The sequence below is a fragment of the Candoia aspera genome, chromosome 4, assembly GCF_035149785.1.
Source record: "Candoia aspera isolate rCanAsp1 chromosome 4, rCanAsp1.hap2, whole genome shotgun sequence".
Taxonomy (NCBI): domain Eukaryota; kingdom Metazoa; phylum Chordata; class Lepidosauria; order Squamata; family Boidae; genus Candoia; species Candoia aspera.
Window position 1 is genome coordinate 14,415,005 of NC_086156.1, and position 17,781 is coordinate 14,432,785.

General features: G+C 37.3%; 1 protein-coding gene across 4 annotated transcripts in view; it reads right to left on the bottom strand.

The window, feature by feature from the left end:
* Positions 1-17,781, bottom strand: part of CREM (cAMP responsive element modulator) — a 35,172-nt gene that overhangs the window by 13,371 nt on the left and 4,020 nt on the right. For 2 of the 4 annotated variants that reach the window (XM_063303429.1, XM_063303428.1), the window contains exons 2-7: positions 15,912-16,018; positions 13,992-14,112; positions 11,998-12,144; positions 5,793-5,890; positions 5,528-5,670; positions 3,698-3,886 (exon numbers count right to left, since the gene is read on the bottom strand). In XM_063303429.1, the coding sequence (XP_063159499.1) occupies positions 3,698-3,886; positions 5,528-5,670; positions 5,793-5,890; positions 11,998-12,144; positions 13,992-14,112; positions 15,912-15,940 (727 nt within the window). In that variant the 5' untranslated portion in view covers positions 15,941-16,018. The remainder of the gene's footprint in view (positions 1-3,697; positions 3,887-5,527; positions 5,671-5,792; positions 5,891-11,997; positions 12,145-13,991; positions 14,113-15,911; positions 16,019-17,781) is intronic. The other 2 variants (XM_063303431.1, XM_063303430.1) reach the window with 2 other exon arrangements.

A 17,781-nucleotide genomic window follows, 5' to 3' on the forward strand; every position in this document is an offset into this window, starting at 1 on the left:
ACTAACGTGCAAACAATGGCTTTGGCATTTTCAGCTTTGCTCTCCCTTTCAATATATTAAAACGCCCACAAACCAAGGGAGTCAACAATAAATCAAGCATGGCAGATTTATTTGTAGCATGGAGGGAAATCTGTGCAAACACTTTTCAAAATAAGTTAGTCTGGAAGCTGCACTTTAAACAATACTTCAACCCAACCCCAAAACACTTCAGGAACCCAGGACGAAACAGTTTGTACCAAACCTTAAATCTGCGATGGTGACAACAACAAGTACTACTACTACTTATAATTATTTATTTATTTATTTATTAAATTCATATTATCATCATCATCCACACATCCCACCTTTTCTTTAACAATGTATGGTAGCATATATCAAGGTCTCCCTTAGTTTCATCCCCACAATAACCCTATGAAGTAGTCTGGACTGAAAAAAGACATCCAGTGAGCTCTGTGATTAATTAAAGGGTTTCAGCCAAGGTCTTCTGCACTATGCTAAGAACAACAAAAAAAGCTTTCTGAAATCAGATCAAATGCAAATCTAATCCAGCATCCTCAAGCAGATTCTTCCACAACATGAACACAGTTATTTCCAAGAAACTGGTATTCAGAGACATCCTTTTTTGGGTCATGGAGTCTCATACAGGCACCTTATCATTTACAACTTAAACATATTGCAAAGAAATGTGCATCCGCAGGGGGAAAAATACCTCCTCAATGCCATAAAATAATTTTTCTAATACTAGATTAAAAAAAGAAGTTTTGTTTGCTCAAGGGCACTCATTCATCCTTGCAGTGAAAGGGCAAGCAAGGTCCCCCTGCCCCCCCCCATATTCACAGACAGTCATGTCTGAGTTTCAGTCCACACTCACTCATCTCAGACAGACATTTGCACTAGGGACAGTTGCATGCCAGGGATCAAGTACAAAGTCAATGCTCCTCCCTTTTTGCCTGAAAGAAAAAAAAATGTTTTTTTTTAAGGGAAAACTTGGGAACTGAGAGTAAAAGGACAAGCTGGCACTTAATTTTTTATTTATATTTATTTATTTACTTACTTACATTATTTATTTATTTATTTATTATTTGCTTGTCTGTCGAATTTCTCACCGCCCATCCGCTCCCACACTTTTTATCCCCCAGCAGCCTCAGACTTAACTAACTAGAATCCTCAGGGATCTGGAAGGAAATCAAATGAGAGGGAAATCTGATCCATAAAAAGCAGCTGTCTTTCAAAGGATAGGTAAAAATCGTTTAGGCAGAGGTACTGTGTCAAGGTTACTGACTGTGGGTATTTAAGGCTAATTTATTGTCTTTGGAATCTCGTGCTTCTATACAAGCTCAGTCCTGGGTGTTCTGTGCAACCTGGAAATTCATTATCTCAGAGTTGTTTCTAACCAGCAGAAACCAGCCTATCTTGTTTTCTGCCAGAACTTTAGATTTTCCTTTCTACTGAAGTCTGAGATGCTCTCTCATTTTTGCAAGCTTTGTATTTTTATCTCCTCCACCACTGAATGTTTGCACACAACTACTTAAACTTAAAAATAAATTTTGGTATTTTCTCTTTTCCATTTTCTTCAATAAAGTTTTTTCCTATTCATACCCTGTGAGGCTGATCTATCTCCCAAAAGTAGAGGACGGATTTCCCTAGTCCCACTCCTTATGGCCAGTAAAGTGCACGGACTGTGGAAGTCTCTCTCTCCCATGCTGGGCTTGGGATAAGTGGTGGTAGCAGTAACTACCAAGTCACCACACCAAGGCAGGAGGCATGACTGGAGTGTGTAGATGGAGAGAGTTTCTGGGAGAGACGGGAGACTGGAGAGATGGGAGACCTCCAGCCTTTCACTCTAGAGCAGGGTTTCTCAACCTTGGCAACTTGAAGATGTGTGGACTTCAACTCCCAGCATTCCCCAGCCAGCATGGGCAAAAGACCCCAGCACTTCTACACAGATATAATCGTTTGAATCACAGTAATAACTGTTCAATTTAAAAAAGAGGCCATTCCAGAATGGTTAAGATATATAAGTTTACCGGGCTTGTAGTTCTGTGTAACAGCTCACACAGAACCTCATCCACCATTCACATAAGGTTTCTGTAACAATAATTCCCTTTACCCTCCAGAGTATTCACACTAGCACTCAATCACAACTTTAGTGCTGTAACTAATAATGGATACTCTCTTAATGATAAGCAGTTCACAAAAGAGCTAAAGATAAATTATAGTAAAAAGTTCAAGATTAGAACCAGCCCGAAAAACGTGTGAAAGCGTTATACACCTACAACCTGTACCAGCAGGTATAATCAGTGTTGTTAGAGAGCTTTATAAAAACAAAGTGCTGGAGCACACATCTGCCTCATTTATGTGCAATGTGTGAAGTATTCCTAAATACACTGAAGAACTTGAATCTCAAGTTACTATTTTTTCAGTTTAACAAAAATCTGAAACGTATCACCCAAAGCCACAGGTTCATCCAATACACTAAGCCAAAAATCAGTATATTTCATTATGGAGGAAAAATGTGTGAAACACGTCATTATGAATGTCAAGTCTCCTGCATTCAAATCTTTTAAATTAGATCTTCTTCCATTTAACATTATTAGCCATGAAGGGTGGGCAGTAACCTAGACTGGAAGGGGAAAATGTGATTCAGCGTGCATGTGGGCGCACATGCAGCCCTGTCAGAAATATTTGACATCAAAGATGTCTTTCCCCAAGATCATACAACAGCTGCCAAACACAGTTCTATGAGCCTAGAAAAACATGCAACTGCTGTTAAAAGTTCCTGAGAGGTTCTTCACGCATGTCCACATAGACTCCAAATATATTTTCCGTTTTGAATCTGGATCTCTGTACAGCTCTGTTATCTATATTTTTGCAGATTTTTTCTCCAACTGAAAAGTGATTAGGTTGTATCAACAGCTGAACAAAAGAAGTCAACATCTTTAGAATCTTCTAGTAAACCATTTCCTATAGTATGATTGTTAGCATCCAAAATTATGTACCATACAATGTTATAAAGCAGAAATAAAGTTATTAACCTTTTTAACATTTCATAGTTTCACATAATCAATAAAACAGAAATAAAATAGATTTTTAATGCATAGTACCATCAACATAAGAACTTCTCCAGGTTCTAAAATCTACTTCAGAGATGTTCCTTCAAACTCATTCACCAGTAGGAAGAATAAAGTGATGACTGATGGAAGACCCTCTTTATGGAACATCCATTCATACATGGGTAAGGGATACATCAACACTGGTGTCTTTCCAACAACAATACAACATTATTCTTCAAGTGACCAATTCTTTGAGTGCTTTATTTTTCATAGTAAATATTTGATTTTCTTAAGCAGTGTTACTTACTTGTTAGATTTACAGTCTTTCATTCAGGAGCTCAACAAGGTACATATAGCATTCTCTCTTCCCATTTTTCCCAACCACCCTGTGAAGTAGGGTGGGCTGAGAGAGAGTGACTGCCCCAAAGCCACCCAGTGAAAGTCTGTGGCTGAGAGTAGATTAGAATCTAGGTCTTCCCACTTCTAGACCAACACTTTCATCACTACACCGGCTGTCTTACTGTTTGCAATAGATTGCTTGTTGTAACCCATTTAAGAATTTCTTTAAACAGAGAAGCAAGTTATAGATGTTGCAAACAAACAGAATTATCTGTTTAAAAATAATTAAAAAATGAACAATTTACCTTGGACAACAACTTGACTCCCAGGTACAAAGAATTGTTGTGTGCCATCAGGTGTTTGAGCTGCATATTGCACAATTGTAGCACCAGGCTGAGGAGCTCCTGAATTTGTCATAGTTAATGTTTGTAATCCTTGAACACCATCAGATGCTGGATTAGAGATCTGGATTGCTCCACCTTGGGCTATAGCAACTTAAGCAAAAATAAACAGTATGTAAGACAGCAGCAATGAAAGTGAAGATGCTTTAATTCAGTTACTCCCAAAAAACTATTTAAGGGCAATGTGATATGAATTACCAATGTGCCATAAAAAAACTGAGTACGAACACACACAATCAGTCTCCAAAACTGTCTCAGAATGCCTATTTGGAGCAACACAGCTCTGGCTGTTTCACCACTTTTTGCAATTAGACTTTATTTTAAATAAATTGAGCACTGAATTTTCTTGAAAAAAGTATAATAGACACCAATTTCAATAGAAATTTTGAAAATCAGTAGTAGGAACTAGAGAAAGTTGTTCTTCCTTATACACAGCAGCAGTACTCACTGGCAGGAAGAAGGAAGGGAGACTATTTAGAGCCATCTTTCATATTGTTTTATAAGATCCTCCTAATACTTAAAGCAAATATTCTGGGGGAGGATAGTTTCCCTCTCTTCCACCATGCACATTTTTTGGTTTCACAGTTTATTTTATTAATGTATGCTCTGTTTAAAAATATGTAGCAAGGAATTATTGAACTATTAATTTTTCATAGGCAAAGTTGTATCATGATGTTATGATAGGAAATGCTGGGTTCCTGATTATATATGTCATGCTATTAAAATACAGTTCCTCGAGTTCACAGCCAGAAACATGCCAATGGTATCTGGCTTGTTCCTTGCTGTGTACTGACATGAACAAGATGCAAGGTAAATTATACTGTATGCTATATATTCTGTTAATAAACACAAATTAGTTATTGACCGTACAATGGCCGCAACATTAATAGTTTATTGTTTCATCATAAAACTTTCAACTACATTCATATTTTGATGTAAAAGAAAGCTTTCCAAAGCTTTTAGCAATAGTCATGTAGAACTTTACAATGGCTTTTAAATGTGTTTTCCAAGTCAGTAACAAATTAGAGGACTGCTTATCCCAAATGTAACAGTAAAAACTAGATTACTGGTTTTTCCTTACACAAGCCCCAAAACAAAATCTACTGGGACCTATGTCTGTAGCAGATCCTGTATAATTTGAATGAAGGATATGCTTCATTTCAATAGGACTGGATGCAGAATTCAGTTGCAGTAGATTATTACAGCCTATAACAGTGTTTTTCAAACTTGGGAAATTTAAGATCTGTGGTCTTCAACCCCCAGAATTCTCCAGCCAGCGTGAATGAATTCTGGGAGTTGAAGTCCACACATCTTAAGGTTGCCAAGTTTGAAAAGCACTGGCCTGCAGCCTATTTGGGATTACAGTTTAATCACAAATAATTTAAAAGGCTGTCACAAAATATATATATTTATGGGAGATAATTATACAGATATCTTTATGTTCCTTAGTCTCCAATCAATGGTTCTGAAACGAAATCTATGAAGGAACATTAATAAAAGGTGAAGAAAACTGTAGGAATAAATCAAGCAAGACTTCTGTTTGGTTTATGAGATTATTAAAATAAATCTAACAAGGAAAGATGCATCCTGGTTCCACGGCTATAAAAGGAGTTTTCCTTGAATCTTTTTTCCTGCTATCACCTGTAGCTCAAGTTTACTGCTTTTGCCATTTGTTATTTTCCTTTTAAGAACAATGGATCATGAAAAGGCGGTCTGATATTACAGAAGACATACTGTACTGCCCGGTGCTAGTCTGATAAAGGCTGGTTGGCACGGCCATGGCGGGGATTCCAGAGGGTGCTCCTTCCTCCTCTGGCTTTCCTTCTTCAATCTTAGCCACACCAGGTGCATCAGAAGAAAGCTCATTCAGAATTTTTCTGGCACAAATAAGTAAAAACATATTTAAAGAAATATATGTAAAGATGCTGACCCATGGCATGAAAGAGTGAATCACTTTAAATAAACATAAAAACCAATTTTACACTAATGTAGAACTTACCGATATGAAGGCCTCCTTGAAAGTATCTCCCTCCGCTTCTGAGAATCTATTACCACCTCTGATTCTGTAGATTCATCTGTACTTGTAGCTGACGCTACCTAAAATGTTTAGAAAGGATCATTTTAGATATTAATCTTATGGTTCTTTATATGCAAACATTTTGACTTACAGTACTACTATGTCAAAACCTGACTGTAGACTTCTAACCAGGGCAGCAGGGTTAGCTAGGCATGAAAGAGGACTAAGAAAAAGCTACAAATCCAGAATTACATTAATTCCAGGATGCAGTGGTAACTGAGTTTTAAAAACTGAGTTTTTAAAGAGGAGAAATTAAAAGAACCAACCCAGAAGATAACAAATTACAGGACAAGAATAAATTTAGTTAAAACATTACTTTTCCTTAGCACTCTCCTCTCTCTATAGATTCCTATCCATCGTTCCTGTCCTCCAAGTATTTCCCTTTCAGTTTTGCAACTTTCTAGCTATACCCTAGCCTCTAAAGTCAGCACTCATAATTTAATTGGGATTTAATATTAGCAACAACAGCTCCCACTGGCTACATCCAAGCATGCGTACGAGATCTGGGGAAATGTCAGTGCACCTGGTTCAAATGGTCTGTGGCATGAACATTCCACCAAGAAGGGGCTGAAGAGCTATTCCACTGGCTTTACAGAGTCCAGTTCCAAACACCTCCTCTTTCAAGTGTCAATAACAACGATGCAACGTCTCCATTCACTCTGCTGAGAGACTAGCTCTAAAGAATGCTTGTTTTCTCTGAACTGTTCCCTTTCAAGCTGGTGAATTATAAGAGCTTTACAGCTTTAAAAATGGTGCCTGGCTTATTTGTTTGCTTGGGGATTTTGGCCCAATTCTCTCAATCTCCTTTTTAGCGCTCTAACGTCATGTGCTGTAGATTGCAAGCCTTCGGGCAAGGATTGTCTTGCTTGTTACAGTTCTCACGTAAGCTACTCTGAAAAGAGCTACTTCAGAAAAAGAATGGGAGGGCCATGATCAATGTGGGTTCTTACCCAGAAGATAGTTAAAAGGCAATGTAAGAGTTGTTTTGGACATTATAGAATATCTACAATATCATGATGAGTGTCAGGCGGCTGTTATCTTCTTAGATGCAGAGAAAGCCTTTGATAATTTGAACTGGAGTTTTATGTTTAAAGTCTTGGAAATTATGGACTTTGGAAAGTATCTTATCCAGGGAATTAAGTCAATTTTTACACCTCAAAAGGCAAGCATTATAGTGAACAATGAATTAACCGGATCATGTCATATACAAAAAGGAACAAGACAAGGATGCCCTTTGTCGCCTTTGCTCTTTATTTTGGTGCTGGAAGTTTTCAATAGAGACACTAGAACAGGTGAACAAATAAAGGGTTTAAAGATTAAAAGAGAGGTTTTTAAACTGAGGGCTTTTGCTGATGATTTAGTTTTGATATGACAGGACCCTCTGGATACTACGGAACATCTGATGAAGAAACTGAAAGCATTTGCGTCATTGGTGGGTCTTATAGTAAATAAACAAAAAAAAATGTTAACCAAAAATATGACCTTGTCCAATCAAGAATTGTTGATAGGTAAGACTGGTTTCAAGATTAAAAAAAAAAAGGTTAGATATTTGGGGGTGCTTTTATCAACTGATAATAGCATGTTGTTTCAGAATAATGATGTTAAAATTTGGAATGATGTGAAAAAAGATTTGTTAAGATGGGAAAAATTATAATTGTCTCTTATGGGGAGAATATCTATGATTAAAATGAATGTTTTGCCTAGGATACTGTTTCTTTTTCAGACTATACTGATTTTGACGACAGATCATTTACCATTTAAACAATGGCAGAGAGATATTTCGAAGTTCATTTGGCAAGGCAAGAAACCAAGAATTAAATATAAATTGTTGCAAGATTCCAAAGAATGAGGAGGTTTGTGTTTAGCCGATTTAAAATTGTATTTTGATGCCTGTTGTTTGCTTTGGATGAAGGAATGGATAACTTTGAAGAACAGGAAACTATTACAACTTGAAGGACATGAATTGAGATTTGGATGGCATGTCTATTTGTGGTATGATAACGTTTTTTGTTGTTTATTCGTTTAGTCGCTTCCGACTCTTCGTGACTTCATGGACCAGCCCACGCCAGAGCTTCCTGTCGGTCGTCAACACCCCCAGCTCCCCCAGGGACGAGTCCGTCACCTCTAGAATATCATCCATCCACCTTGCCCTTGGTCGGCCCCTCTTCCTTTTGCCCTCCACTCTCCCCAGCATCAGCATCTTCTACAGGGTGTCCCGTCTTCTCATTATGTGGCCAAAGCACTTCAGTTTTGCCTTTAATATCGTTCCCTCAAGTGAGCAGTCTGGCTTTATTTCCTGGAGGATGGACTGGTTTGATCTTCTTGCAGTCCAAGGCACTCTCAGAATTTTCCTCCATGATAAAGTTAATAAGGATTTTAAAAAGCATTTTGTTAGGAGTGCCATACTGAGGGTTTGGAATAAAGCAAGATGATGTCATGAGTAAGGATGGCGAGCAGGGGGCTCCCACCCAGACTGTCAAGCGCATGCGTAGCACTGAGGAACTGTTCAGCCATTCAAAGAGACACAGATCGGGACCGCCTTAACCTTTGGGGTTTATATGGCTGGGTTTTTCCCACGCTTCCTCAGTTTGTTAGGATTCTTGTTAAGTACTACTAATAAATATTAGAGACCAAGTCATTGTCTCAGTGTGTTTCCTGGTAATCAGGACAGATTGTCTCCTAATGTACCATTATGGTTGTCACCTCATGAAGCATTTGTTAAAAGAGAAAATGTGGAGGGGATAAATTGGTTAAATTATAAAGACCTGTTAAACTTTGAAGAGGGTAAACTGAAGTTTAAAACAAGGGAAATGTTAGAATGTTTTACATGTCATTTGTTTACATATGTGCAACTGTTAGAACGTTTTAAAGAATTTTAAATTTGCTAATGAAGCAACTCAATTTGAAATGGAACTTTGTATAAATGATGAACATGTCATTACAAAGATGTATAAACTGTTGTTAAAGATGAATTTAGAAGATGAACATGTTAAAGAATGCATGATTAAATGAGCTACGAATTTTGGATACTGTCAGATCCCCCTGGTCAAAGGATTCACAGAACCCCTTATCGGACGATCTGCCATCATTTCCTTGTGAATGGTGTAGGCTCTGTGTCGCCAGATGGGAGGGGGTGTGAGGTTGGAATGTGAAGTGGATTATTATGGCTATGGAAGACATCAAGGACAATGAATTGAGATACATCAAGAACACCACCTGGATGGGAGGGGGGGTGACATGCTTTTGTGGGAAAGGGAACAAACTAAAGGAATGTGTCCTAACAAGCAGGAACCATGCCGAGACGAGTAATAGGTCTGTAGTGTTTTATTATTGCTACGTTAGACAGAAAATCCTAACAAACTGAAGAAGCATGAGAAAACCCATACAGATAAACCCCAAAAGTCAAGGCGGGTCTGTTCTGTGTCTCTTTGAATGGCTGCTCAAATTCTCTCTACTACGCATGCGTTTTCCCCCCTGGATAGGGGCTCCCTCCTGTTCACCATCAGTGCTCATGACAGAATGTAGTTTTAAATCTAGGTTTGAGCGGGAACTCTCCATTCGCAGCTTTACTTCTGTACCGTTCATTTCGCTTCATTAAACACTTAAAGGAACCTCAGCCTCTTGACTGTGATTGTGTGAATGCTCGAATGACCAGGTGCTGACAGATACAATATTATGTTGGAGCAATGGGAAAACATGTGGAACAAAGGTCTGAAATTTACTTTGAATTCAACTTGAAAGAGAATTTTTATAAAATGATGTATTGCTGGTATTTAACTCCTGATAAATTGTCAAAAATGTATAATGGTGTAACGAATGTTTGTTGGAAACGTTTACAGGGTGAAGGAACTTTTTATCATCTTTGGTGGATTTGTGAGAAGGCTAAAAAATTTTGGTATCAAATATGTGCTATTATTCAGAAGATCCTTAAAATGGACTTACAAAAAAAAAACAACCCAGAACTGTTCCTCTTGGGTTTGATGGAGAAGGAACTTGAGAAACAACATGGGACTCTGCTTTTATATACGATTACAACAGCAAGGCTTTTATATGCACAACGATGGAAAGATTCACAAATACCTACAGTGGAAGACTGGATGATTAAACAGATGGAGCTGGCCCAAATGGCGAAGTTAACAGTGTTAATAAGAGAAAATACTGTTTCTGGATTTATTTTTACTTGGCAACCACTTTTAGACTATTTGCTTGTGCTAGAAAAAAATGAAGCTTTGATTTTGGGGTTTTGTGATTAAATGATTTGTTCTGATAGAAATAATGTTACTAAGATTTAACTAATGTTATATATATAATATAATGTTATATAATGTAATAATGTATCAATAATGCAGTAATGTAATAATGTATTGGACTCGTCCCTGGGGGAGCTGGGGGTGTTGACGACCGACAGGAAGCTCTGGCGTGGGCTGGTCCATGAAGTCACGAAGAGTCGGAAGCGACTAAACGAATAAACAACAAATAATGTATTAATAATGCAGTAACGTAATAGTGTCATAAAGAGTCCCCCTTTTGGGGGGAGATCGGCAGTTACAGAAATTCAATAAATAAATAAATAAATAAATAAATAAAATAATGGTAAGAGATTATATTTGTAAATGTATACATATCTGTATTGGAGAAAGTCAGAAGTCTCTGTTTCTGCTTTCGGTCTGTTTTGCACTTTTATAGTTTTTTTTCTTTAGTTCCATGCTCTAGGTAAAGGTTTCCCTTGACATTAAGTCCAGTCGTGTCCGACTCTAGGGGGCGGTGCTCATCTCCGTTTCAAAGCCGAAGAGCCGGCGTTTGTCCGTAGACACTTCCGTGGTCATGTGGCTGGCATGACTAAACAGAACGCTGTTACCTGCCCGCTGAAGCGGTACCTATTAATCTACTCACATTTGCATGTTTTCGAACTGCTAGGTTGGCAGGAGCTGGGACTAGCAACGGGAGCTTACCCCGTCACGCGGATTCGAACCACCAACCTTCCGATCGGCAAGCTCAGCAGCTCAGCGGTTTAACCCGCAGCGCCACCACGTCCCCTAGTTCTGTGCTCTAGCTTTTCTATATTCTATATTTTGTATTTTAACTATGCTTTGAAAATTAATAAAGTTCTTATAAAAAAAAAGAAAAAGAGTGGGAGGAAATGTCTTAAATAAATAATACAACATCCTTCAATGGATTAGTTAGTCATTCCAGTAAATGCAGAAAACAAACTTGCAAACTATAATGTACTTTTTTTTCCTTATGTTTAAATCCAATCTATTAAGACATTTCATACACATGAAGGATATAGTACCATGACATCATAAGTCTATACTGAAAAATCCCATGAGAACTATACTACTCCATCAAACCAAACAAACTGGAAAAATTACTGAAGCTTTGAAACATATGTCAGTAGACAGGTGGGTGAAGGATACTATGAAGTGTTAACATGTTGATACCAGAAGTACTTACTACTATGTTTACTAACTGTCCTTCATGTGCTGAGCATTTTTCCAGAACTACAAGAACTAGAAACCTGTTTTATAAAGAAAGAAAAACTGCAAGCTTTCTGAGACATCTCATCCATATCAAGAACACAATATTTTCTGTAGTTTGTACAATCGCTTATGGATTACCTTAAAATATTAATAAAAGTTTGTCCATATAGAAAATTAGCAAAAAAAAATGGATGATGTGAAATTTGGATATACACATTGATTTTATATAAGGAAAATGCTAATGCACTGTTCTGATTTGAAACGATCATATTTTTAAAAAGCAACCTGAAACATTATATCAATTAGGAGCATGCAAAATGCTTTGAGCAACACCATTCTAAGTTCAAAACAGTTGTTTCGATCATTCTAAAAATGTTTCGAAACAGATGTTTGAACCCTGAAATGGGGATGTTTTGAGCTCAAAGCACTTCCTTGACCTAGAAAGACAAAGTTTTAAGGTCAAAGCATTTCAAATTAAAAAGAAAAGTGTGTACACACACACACAGTATTACGCTGGCAACAAGAGAAATAAGGACATTTATCCCTTGGCATTAAATACAAGAAGATCTTCTGTTCACTGCTGTGTTGGCACAAAAATAAGTAGTCCATGAAACCAAGGGAAAGTGAATAAAGGAGGCACAACTAACCTGGACAGACTGCAATTGTGGTGACTGAATAACTGATGGTTGGGTGGCTTGAATCACTCCCTGTACATGGACAGTTTGACCAGAAGGGAACTGCACGACAGTTACAGAGGGAGATCCTCTTCCAGTTGTTGATCCCGCTACAGAAACCTATTAAGATGAATGAACCATACCATGAAGACAGTGTAGGTATCTAGCTCTCAGTGTTCATTATCCAACAAAGAAATCTGTAGGCTTCTCTTAAGCTTCCACCTTTGATACAGGATGGGCTGTTTTATAATATGAAAATATGTTTTGGCTTATATTGGCAATTAAGGTGTCAAAGAGCAGGTGAAGTATCATTTGTTTGGTACTTCGGGTTTCCTATTCTCAGCAGTATTCATTAAACACTAACTCATAGATACTATTATAGTTCCATAAGCAACATGTTTCCTTCAATCAAAGGAAAATGCAGTTTCACATAAGATGTGATGGGGATATAATTTTGCCCAAGATGTAATCATTTTTGTAACACAGCTATACTGTATCCTTCTACAAATTAATGGTAGTGTTATTCGTTATTTTTCTGCACTGAAGCATTGCAAGATCATATGCCAATTTTAAGGAATAGAAGGTTTAGAACTAACAACTTGCCAAAAGACAGCCACCGGCTTCTCAGTTTAATTCCAGTTTGAAATAGGGATTCCCTATTCTAGTTTAATATTATCTTTAGTAAAATATAGGAGTTATTATGATTGTTCCAAGCAATTCTTCACAGTGGAATTGCATGACAATAATTATATCTGAACAATGTTGTCACAGCATATGAAACTGTTCATCCCGGATTGTTCAATATGTGGACTGCAGCAGCCCTTATTCATATTTAACATCAGGCAAATATACTTGATACCAATACGTAAGAATGCCCCCTCCTTCTAATTTAATACGCCATCATATTTAAAAGTTTAGAACCCTTCTTCAAGACATGTAATTTTCTTTCACCTACTTTTTTCTCTTCCATTTAGATTTAAAACATGTATTTTGAAGCTGCTGGAACTAAAATAAAAACAGTTATCCAAAGGATACTGATTGTTAATTATTTTCTGATCATTTAATATTTAAAGTCCAAAATATCTTTGGGTCTGACTACATGGCTGCTTCAGAAATTGTACCCAACTACATGTTTGTTGTGACTTAATTGCTGGGAAAAATGAAAAATCTGTTTTAATAAATGAAAAAGGAGCGTGTATGCAGGAGCTGACCTTTAAACATAGTATAGGTAGTTAAGAACTGCATGCGCTGAACAGGGGGAAGAAAGTTTATCCCCACAGGAAGGATATTCGGAAGGATTTCCATAAGCAGGATGCCATAACCGAGAAGACCCCTGCCTTGCAATCACCAGCTTTACTGCGGGGAGCCTCCAAGGGTTGCCTAATGTCAGGATAATTATATATGGGAGGAGACACTGCTTCAGAAAACCTAGCCCAGGTCTGTACAGCATGCAGCTTGCCAAGCAGCTTTGGGTGGCCCACCAGTGTTTTTTAAAGTCAGTAAATTTGTTGCTGCCCTGAAAGACAGCCAAACTCCAAGCATGTCCAGTGCCTCCAGGCCTCAACGTCGTCACCAGCTCCAGCACTGCTGTTGCTCCGCTAGCCACTGAAGAGCTGATTGGTGCCCCAGGAATTCCTTTGCAGCCCATGAGGATTTTCAATTTATCAATGTGATCCTTTCCCCTCTACAAATTATGCAGGCCTGCCCTAGTCCCAAGCTGTTTAGGGCTTTGTAAGATTCTTTTTGTTGATAAGCATTTCTGCTTATTAAAAAAACGAGTACCACTGGATTCAGTAAATATCCATTTGCACACTGGGCAAAATTGACTATCAAAGTTTAATTCAAAACCCAGAACAATAATTCCAGGAGAACTTTTTAGCAATAACAACACAACAATAATTTCGTATTTTTCATAATACTATCAATGCATGATAGTCTTGAAAAACAAACAGAACATTTCATATTACTTGAGCTATAGTAGAGATCTGATTTTGGCCAAGTGGAGACTGTATATTAGCAGAATCACTCTCTGCAACAGAGTCTGTTGCATTGCCATCTTGTGATTCACCTGTTTCCATGGTCATCTGTCTAAAGGCAAGAGAGAGAGAATAGGTAAGATATGAAACATTCCACAACCTTCTTCATTCTTCTGCTCTTCATTTCTGCTTTTCATTTCAAATTCTGTTACATAAAATATTATCACAATATCACAGTAACCTCATAACCTTATAATTGTGCAAGAGTGTTGTGGTGCATTTCCCAGCAGATGAAAATGCAAGAGTCAACTATTTCCATGAGTGTGTCCACTCCATTCTAGCTAACTTGCCTCAACATGTTACGTTGAACTATAACAATCATAAATTTCAGTCAGCACTATTGATCATGACAGCTGTGGATTATGGGAGTCTCGATCAAGCATTTAGACAGAGAAGTATGGGAGTTGCATCTATCACATCTGGAGGTTAAAGAAAGCTGGTTTAAACTTTGCAGAAAACCAAGGCCTTATTTTTTTCCCCCAGAAGAAAAGTCTTCCAGCTGCAGTGTTATAACTGAGACAGAGATACTATTCTTAGTGATGCAGTGCAATTTCAGCACATTTTTATTGTTGCTCATTGAAGCATCTTCCATTTTAGTTTATGCAGTAATTGGTTTGTTTGTTTTTTGCTGAGCTGTTCTTGCTGAGCTGTCCCCTCTTTTGCTAACTATTAAAAATTTCTTGCAGATTTTATACTGAACATTTTTAAAGGTTTTTCATACCCAAGCAATCAACAAGATAGTAAAGGTAAAGGTTTCCCTTGACGTAAAGTCCAGTCGTGTCCGACTCTAGGGGGCGGTGCTCATCTCCGTTTCTAAGCCTTGGAGCCGGCGTTGTCATAGACACTTCCAGGTCATGTGGCCAGCATGACGACACGGAACGCCGTTACCTTCCCGCCGAAGCGGTACCAATATCAACAAGATAGCTAGGCGTTTTTTAAAAAGTTGGTATAATTACAAAATTGCTCTTAAATATTGCAGATATAAATCAGTTGCATTTACAATATTGTTGCCTGTGAGATCCTGTTATTGCTATTCATTGTATTAATGAATTGTTCATGTTATATTAGAAGCAAATACAGCACTTTGGTGGCAAACATTTATTTCTGCTAGAATATAGCTTATACAGGGAGCATCAGCCAATACAGAAGGCTTGGGTGAGAAATGATATAAAATATCACTATAAAATATTTTCAACCTAAGAGGTATTTTTGGAACCAAAAATAAGAGTGTCATTTCTTGGAATCATGTAGAACCAACTGCGCACAAGAAGTTTTGGCTCTTGTATAACCATACCCATTTTATATTCTTATTTTTGTTAACATCTTATAGTTGGCTTATATTCTTGCCATGTTTTATATTCCTTTCAAAAGTGGTTATACTTTTGGTTTTACATTTCCTAAAATTACAGAAAAATTACATTTTCAGTCAAATTATAGAAAATAGCTAAGGTCCTATAATGGCAAAAATCACTGCAGAATGCTATAGTTAGCCACCAACTAAAAGATATTTGGGTAGGTAATACAATACTTTCAACCAGGTACAGATAACATTTCATCCACAAAAAAATAAGTGTTATTACATGTTACGATTCTGGCAACAGTATATATGCACAAGCCACTCAAGCGATAGGTATTCACTTGAGCTTTTGCAACAACAGAGGATACTGGAATGTTGTTGTAAGTCATATTGTAAATCATTCCTCTTCCTTGTTTCTCAGAGTGGTCTTGATCCCAGTTCCTCTCACATATTAGGGTGAGATATGACATATTAGTTCACTTGTGTTACATCTTTGTTAACAGCTGTTCATAGTATTTCACCCCACCCTGTTTTTTAATATGGTTGAAGCTTACCTCCACATGTTACAAGTCAAATGTAGCATCTAACGCAGCCAAACTCCAGATGTGCTCGTCTTTTGACTCCCATAATTCCCAGTCAGCATAGTCAATTACTAAATTGGCTGTGGAGTTGTAGGAATTAACAACTTAGACACAAGATTGTCTCTAGTTTTACTGCTGTTCATATTCATAGGTGTCAATTCTGCATCCCTATTGTTCAAAATCTCAAGCACTCCCTATCGTTTTCAATATATAAAAAAATATATATTTGCATAAATTGCTCAATGCAATGTGAGAGGCTCAATTTTATATCTGAAAAAATTCTTGGTATATTACGGAAGCCATTTAATTCTTACATTCTACTAAAGAAATAGGGATGTTTGTTTGTGTAAGGCCTATACACTGAGATGCATTCCATTAGAGTGGTAGCTTTGATGGCTTCTTGGTACCTGCAGAGCTAGATATATATATATCAATCCATGCTGATGTAGTTTATTCAGCATTTCCCAGAAAAAGATCCCCTCCCAAGTAAAGGATTAAAAATTACTGCTTAAGTCCAAACATAATTTATTGCTGAAACTGAGCCAAATTTAAAACAATGAACTTGATTTAACACATACACACACATTCACACATACTTCTCTAAATAATGATAGGTAACAAATGTTTGGCTGCATTCCCTTTATCGGAACTACTACTGTAACATAGGACACATGCCTGCCATGCAGAAGCATCTTCTAATGATAGCTGAAAATATAACGGCTACCTTATGTTAATTCTGGCATGCTGTTTTTTGCTACATTTGCTCATGATTGAATTTTTTTAAAAAAGGACTTCTTCCTTCTCCAGACCACGCTCTTCTAGTGAATCTTGCAGTGAAGTTATGTTCTGTTTGTGATGTCATAACTATTGCTGTGGCAACCTACATTCACAGTATTACAAACACAGTACTTAGGGTTCACTAGAGAATGGAAAAGAAGGAGTAAAGGAGAACATTGTTTTTAGTGCTGTGTAAGAGATTTGTTAAGTGTTATGGAACAGAACCTCTTGAAATGAGGAGAAAAGGAAGACTTAAAGAACCTTAGCTATAGTTATGAATACATTATTTGAAGCACTTTTGGGGACATGCATGCAATGCAGAAAACGCCATGTGACTCAAGGCATCAAGGCATAAATAGATCACTTGAAATCCCTGTTTTAACAGTGGCTTGCAAGCTTTCTTCGCCAAGCCTTTAGGTATATCTGGTAAATAATGCATGCTCATCTGCCACAGGAGAGAGGGCACATGCACGGTTAATACAGACACATTTACGGGTCTGTTGAACCTCAGAGAAACCTGATGCTGATAACCTGATGCTGATCTTAAATTCCAACACGCCCCTGCACAAATTTAGAAATATTTTAACATAAAGAGGACCCTTAAACTTGGAAATGAACTTTTATTGTGAAAAAATACACATTCCCCAATTAAATAGGAAAAAACTTGCCACTAGAAATCTACATACAACTTTAACCTTTATAGAAATTGTTGTCATGCCAGAAAAAAGAATGGAATCGCATTAATTTATGACTGACACTGATAAATTAAGCATGGACAGTATTGCTAGTAAATAAAACAAATATACTTTTACAATTTAATTTTATTCCAAAAGATAGGTTTATTATTAGTTTTATTACTTCTCAGTGGCACCATACTATGGAATAGCCTCCCAATAGACATTCAGTTGGCTCCCACACTCCCTCCCTCTAGAAGCTGCTCAAAACACCATCTTGGTTTGGTTAATTTAGCTTTATTCTGCTTTTCATTAGTCTGTGGACCTTCAATTTGCATATTTTTGTATATTGTTTCTTATATCTCTTATCTGGAAACCACCTGTAATTAATA